The sequence below is a fragment of the Octopus bimaculoides genome, chromosome 15, assembly GCF_001194135.2.
Source record: "Octopus bimaculoides isolate UCB-OBI-ISO-001 chromosome 15, ASM119413v2, whole genome shotgun sequence".
Lineage (NCBI taxonomy): Eukaryota > Metazoa > Mollusca > Cephalopoda > Octopoda > Octopodidae > Octopus > Octopus bimaculoides.
The window spans coordinates 47658035-47664780 of NC_068995.1; the positions used below are offsets into that span (position 1 = coordinate 47658035).

The window sequence follows — 6746 nt, forward strand, 5'->3', positions numbered from 1 at the left end:
TATATATATACATGTAAGTGTGTGTGTCTGTGTTTGTCCCCCCAACATCGCTTGACAATCAATGCTGTTGTGTTTACATCCTCGTAACTTAGCCGTTCAACAAAAGGGACCGATAGAATAAGTACTAGGCTTACAAAGAATAAGTCCTGGGGTCGATTTGCTCGACTAAGGGCGGTGCTCCAGCATGGCCACAGTCAAATGACTGAAACAAGTAAAATAGTATGGAAACTAAAATGGGAGGGAAGAGAGAAAGAAAAAAGCAACCGGAAACGGAGAAAAAGCTATACTTACAAGGATCTTTGTTGGCAAGGGAACAAACAATGGTCAAGACTGGATCCAGACATTTCAAGACCACAGAATAAAGTACCATTTTACCAAGAGACGGAGCAATGGGGAAGTCTGCCAAATGATGGCCCAATTCAGTTAGATCTTCCCAAGGATCTAAGGCATCGATTTGCTGAAGAGGAAATCAAATTCAGAAAACTGAAATCTAGCTGTGATTTCATTTTTTAAAAAATATTTTTATTAAATTTATTAATTAATTAATTTTTTAACATTTACTGCGGGGTTAAGAGGTCTGCTTCTCGACTGAATGTCTTTTAGCTCAGTGTGATTGTGTAGTAACTTGGGCAACTATCTTCTTCTATAGCCCAAGGCAAACCATAGCTTTGTGAGTGAATTTGGTAAATGGAAACTAAAAGAAGCTCATTATGTACAAACATATATATGTGTGTGTGTTTGTATGTGTATGGAAAACAGAACTTAATGATGATAATGAAATGTGTGTATGTGTGTACGAGGGGGTGCTGAAAAGTTCCTGGCTTTGGGGAAAAGAAAATACAGGAGAATCAGTTAATAATGATTTTATACAACATGTTTCCCTCTCAGTTTCACAAGCTTATTGCAGTCAGTCCTTCAGTTTTTCTAAGCCCTGTAAAAGAACTGAGGGTTAAGCCTCCAGCTAGGCCTTTCGCAATACCCTTAACCCTTTTGTTACCATATCTCTGTTGAAATAATCTATGTTTCTTTCAATTAACCCTTCTGGTACCAACCTGGCCGAAACTGCTTCTGGCTCTGTAGTACAAATGTCTTGTTTTCAAAAGTTCTGAATTAAAATCTTCCACCAAACCTTAGTCACAATTTATGTTCCTAACACTAGCTTAATGGTAACTATGTTATTTTACTAAATTCATTGTTATATTTAGAATTAATTGAAACGAACACAGAGCATCTCAACAGAAATATGGTAACAAAAGGGTTAAAGTTCCATATTAGCTTATGTCCCAAACACCAGTTTAATAATGACAAAGTTATTTTATGGAGTTCTTCATTATTTTTAAAATTAATTGAAACAGTTTATTTAAACAAAGATTTTATAACAAAAGGGTAAATCAAAAGAGAGGAGGCATGGCCTAGGGATTAAGTAAGTGGTCTCTCAATCAGGGGTTCAATTCCCAATCCAGGAAGCACTTTGCTTCATGTTGTTCAGTGGATAAAAATGAGTATTGAAATTGAGGGAGAGCTTAGTCAGCATCAAGTAGTCAGTGATATGAGCAAAAACCAATAGGCATTAAAAGGGTCGCCTCCAGCAGGAGCCTGATATAACCTAGATTTACCCATTAGTCTGTATTAATTAATGGTGTAATCAATCTGCCTGTTCACTCTGCAAGGATTGCTAATTTGTGAGTGATTTTGCATGGGAGAGAGAGAGCCGCAAAGTGAATCAGTCGACCAAAAAGTTATACCTGTACCCTTGGTATCAATAAATTAATATAGTATTATTGAATGCTGTGATCCACAAAGGAGTAGGAGTACCCCTACAGATCTCACTATCAAGTTATACCTAGGGCAAACAGATAAAACAAACAAAAAAGTAAAAAGAAGACAAGATTTAGCATGGTTTCAATTGTTGGTAAGAGAAATATTGCTGGCAGTACAGCAGTTACCTTCAACAGCTGGAGAGCATTGCGGATGATAAGGAAACTGGGAGCTTGGATAGCATTGGAGAGAAAGTCAGCAATGGATGTGCTTGAAGGGGCAATCATTTTGGTTTGCAAACAGAGTTCCTGAAAGAAAGAATAAAATGAGGATAAAACAGTGGGACTGTGTGTGTGTGGTGTGTTTATGTTACCATCGTCATTTAACATCTGTTGTCCATGCTGGCATGGGTTGGATGGTTTGACTGGGCTAGCATGCTGGAAGGCTGCGCCAGGCTCCAGTTTGGTTTGGCAGAGTTTCTACAGCTGAATGCTCTTCCTAAAGCCAACCACTTCGAGAGCGTAATGGGTGCTTTTACGTGCCACTGGCATGGGTGCCATTTGCGCAACACCAGTCTGTGCCACGTCTGCGATTTTGATCAGCTTGATGGGTCTTTTTCTGAAGCATGACATAATGCTAAAAAAAGGTCATTGCCTCCATGGGGCCCAACACTTGAAAGGAGTTTGGCCACTATGCCTCCATGAGGCCCAATGCTCAAAAGGTACTCAGTCACTTTGCCTCTTTAGAAATCAGGAAAATCTTGAAGGTAGAAGAATAGCTGTGAAAATGGCTTTAGAAAATTAGCCAAAAATACCCTTATACACAAAAAAAAGTGGCCAGCACTACTGCAAAGAATCAAAGTCTGTACCTCTGAGAGGTATTTTCACCTGATTTTCTGAAACTGTTTTTACAGTTATACTCTTGCACTCAAGATTTTCCTTATCTCAACAAATAAGCCACTCACTTAAAGCTTCAATATTTGTTTATAAAAATATTCCAATACACACACACATATACAGTTTATTGTTCTGTTATAGGTTAAATCAACAAAAAAAAAGGTACTCCATCCAGTGAGACATAAATATTATTGGCGATCTTTCGCTACCAGTTCCAAAGCTGTCACTTAAGCCACGTGTTTCTTTACATCACATCGGCCTTTTCCGTAAAAGGGTTTTAGGGTTACGGTTAGGGAATTCCGTCCCTAACCCTAACCCTAAAACCCTTTTAAGGAAAAGGCCGATGTGATGTAAATAAACGCACGTGGTTCAAGTGACAGCTTTGGAACTGGTAACGAAAGATCGCCATATTATTTAATATACACAATTTAAAACAGAACAGAGCTGCTAATAATTTCATGCTGTAGAGATGCAATGATTTGGCATCAACCTTCTTCACAACTTTCTTCATTTTTTTCTCATAGACCAGCATCTTGGTTTTCAAATAAGTCTAACAGTATGCACTGAGCCTGAAAGATTGCTTGGAGACAATATGGGATGCTGTATAAATCTGCCAAATTATTGTGTCTCCACAGCATGAAACTATTAGTAGGTCTTTTTTTAATTGCTTGGCATGAAACCGATCTGTGGTGCAAGAAAAGTTTACGAACCGCTGGTATAGAGAACCCTTCAATGGATCAATGATGACAATAAGTGATGTGATGATGACAATGACAAGGACGACACAGCTGAATAAAAATCCCACTTACATGTAGGGGTAACCGTAACAGTTCTGGGACTTGGTATTGCTCCAGGTTGTCGTGACGTATTCTGCTGAACAAGTGATAGCAAACACCTGGTTGAACTCGTCCGGCACTGAAAGAGACAACAAGAGGGATGATGACTATTAGATGAGAGAATACTACGCCAAATGTTGGCTATCAGTTGTCCCGAAGATTAACATGACAGAAGACAACTGATAGGGTTTTAGTTGATCATATAAGTTCTGATACTTATTTTACTCTGGTGCTGAGAATGGCTACAACTCAATAAACTAACTTAAGCAAATACAGCCTTTTTATGATATTTCTGTTGAAACACAGTCATTGCTTCAATTAATTTAGAAAATCATTAAGAATTTCATACAATACTTTGCTATTATTAAACTAGTGTTTGGAACATAAATTGACATGAATTTCGGAGGTAACGTTTTAGTTCAGATCACTGTTTTGAAGCCAAATTTCTATTGAAATATTTGGCATTTATTTCAGTAATTTTGAAAAAAATGAAAAATCTAGAAAAATACGTTGTCATTATTAAACTGGAGTTTGGAACAAAATTAAGATGAGTTTTTGATAGGTTTTAATTAAAGACTCTTGAAAACAAGAAGTTTGTACCACAGAACCAGGAGCATTCTCGGGCAAGTCGGCAGCAAAAGGGATACACACACAACAGGTACTCACAGAGTTTCCATTAACCAAATTCCAAAACATAAGGCATTGGCTAAGAGGAAAGTAGAGTAGGAGACACTTGCTGAAAATGCCACATAGAGAAATCAAAATCTAGAATTACTTGGTTGAGAAACTAACTTCTTAAGCAGATGGATATGACAGCACCGCATCGATATGCTGAATAAAACAAAGAACTGGGGACACGAATAAAAATACAAACTTGTTACCAATTCAAATATGCTTGAGGCGAATTTGAACCCATAAGAAAGCCAGTCACTGTATTTTGTCATGAAGAGAATTTCTTGTTGAAGAAAAATAGGTGTAAATACACTGAATCAGTCTATAACCTCCACTAATGGCTGGATGCATGCATTTCACAGCAGTTATCTGCTCTTCAGCAACAGATGCTGCAAAGTGTCGAGAGACGGGTCCCTCTTACGATGTTCCCGGCATTGCTCAGTGACTAGTTGCCCTATTCATCAGCTCACTGTAAATAATAAAATACGGGGTGACAACACTGAACAGTGATGTGTACAAATACAAACTTGTTGCTAGTTGAAATATACTTGAGAGGCATATTTGAATCTGTTTTGTCACAGAGAAAATGTCTCACTGTATACAAATAGGTGTAAACACACTGAGTCAGATCATGGAGCCCCCTAACCAGACTGCTGGATGCATTCATTTCAGAGTGTTTATTTCTTCTTCAGCAACAGAGACCAGAAAGCAGACACTGTGAACAAATAAAAATGGTGAATTGATACCTACCGGCCCTTTCTCTGTAAAGCATTTGCTTTGGAAACCCAATGAGTTTTTAACATGGTCACAGAACAAAATGCATCAAAGGATTTCTGGAAAATAAAGACAAACTAAATTAGATTTTCTTGTCCCTTGCCTCGGTGAGGCCCCACAATTAATAATATCAAATTATATAAACAAAACAAGCAAGCAAGGAGAAGGATGAGGAGGTGGTGGAGGAGAAGGAGAAGTAGGAAGAGGAGGAGACTAACCTCTTTCATTTTCCCTGAGTCAATTACGTAGATAACATCGTTAATGGTGAGACTTGTTTCAGCAATGTTTGTTGAGAGAATCTGAAGAATAAATAAATAAATGTAAAAAAAAAAAAATAAATAAATAAATAAATAACTAAAGGAAGCATCATCAAAATACCAATACCTGAATATAATATTGGTTAACAACTACCTGTACTACCAATGAATGGCGTTCTGGATGAAGAAGTATGCCAAATTTATTGCCACAATACCACTGTCAACCACATAATTCAATAATCTTGGAATCTGTTCTGTCTTAAGGAGTTATCTCCTCTTACATGCAATATAACAATTGACAAAATAGAACTAATACATTCCTAAATCTCTCAGAGAGATTTATGCAGTAGTGATGCGATAAAGTAGTTGTATGCTGTCAACTTAATGTGATAGTCCCATGAAGGGAATAATACTACTGCTATTTAGCCCTAAGAAGCAGCACTGTTTCCTGTCAGCCTTGACACATTTTCTGTGTCCCTTGTAAACATAAGGACACAGAAAATGTGTCAAGGCTGACAGGAAGCAGTGCTGCTTCTTAGGGCTAAATAGCAGTAGTATTATTCCCTTCAGGGGACTGTCACATTTAATTGACAAAAATTGTTCAGAAAACAGCATCAAGGAAAAAGAAAAGAGCACGTGACTTTTAAGGTTATCTCCCTTTACCATTCTGATTATTCTTTCAAATGTAGCGCTTATTTGTTCGCATTGTTTTGGATTGATCCTGCATTATCTCATAGATTCAAGATTTGATTGATGCGATTGTATATTTTCAGAATGATATTGCAGGGAATGTGTGCAAGGGCAGGGCTAGCTGGTTTGAACATAAAACAACTAGAATATTAGAGCTGGATTTGGCCAGTTTAAATGTTAAAGGGTTACATACAGAAATAATAGGTTACGTACAATTTTCCTCACTCCTGGAGGAGATGGTTTAAAAACTCGTTTCTGATCCAGTGACTGCATAGAGGAGTGTAGCATAAAGAGAATATATCTGAAAATAGGTCATAAACATATATGTGAAAAGTCAAAATGGAACATGGAAATGGTTAATGACAAACGACAAATAAACAGGATAATTCTCATCAGAAATAAAAACCAAACTCAAGTCTAGTTTTGGCATATTTAAAGTCCAAAGACTTTAAATGACATGGTACTACTCGAGTGTAATTGATGCTACACGTGTTATTGTAAATATGATTTCATAGTTTCTTATTTCTTTATTGCCCACAAGGGGCATATATATATATTCCTTTCTGTTGAAGAGCATAGGCTTGAAACATCAAAACCTTTTCTATTACCTGAGCATCAAACTAATACATCTTGTCTGTTGTTCCTTCCCTGTCTCTGTCTTTTGTTTTTGCACTTTGTACAATTTTGAACCATACACGCACACGGACACACACACATATATATAGTATCTCCTGATTGGCTCCCATGCTGGTGGCATGTAAAAAGCACAACCTAAACATGGTTGGTGTTAGGAAGAGCATCCAGCTGTAGAAACTTTGCTAGATCAGATTGGAGCCTGGTGCAGCGTATTGGCTAGCCAGTCC

General features: G+C 37.4%; 1 protein-coding gene across 1 annotated transcript in view; it reads right to left on the reverse strand.

The window, feature by feature from the left end:
- Nucleotides 1-6746, reverse strand: part of LOC106875080 (3'-5' RNA helicase YTHDC2) — a 43603-nt gene that overhangs the window by 24070 nt on the left and 12787 nt on the right. Inside the window, exons 12-17 of the mRNA XM_052973419.1 lie at nt 6097-6184; nt 5155-5235; nt 4913-4995; nt 3464-3569; nt 1947-2066; nt 292-457 (exon numbers count right to left, since the gene is read on the reverse strand). Coding sequence (XP_052829379.1) covers nt 292-457; nt 1947-2066; nt 3464-3569; nt 4913-4995; nt 5155-5235; nt 6097-6184 — 644 coding nt within the window. The remainder of the gene's footprint in view (nt 1-291; nt 458-1946; nt 2067-3463; nt 3570-4912; nt 4996-5154; nt 5236-6096; nt 6185-6746) is intronic.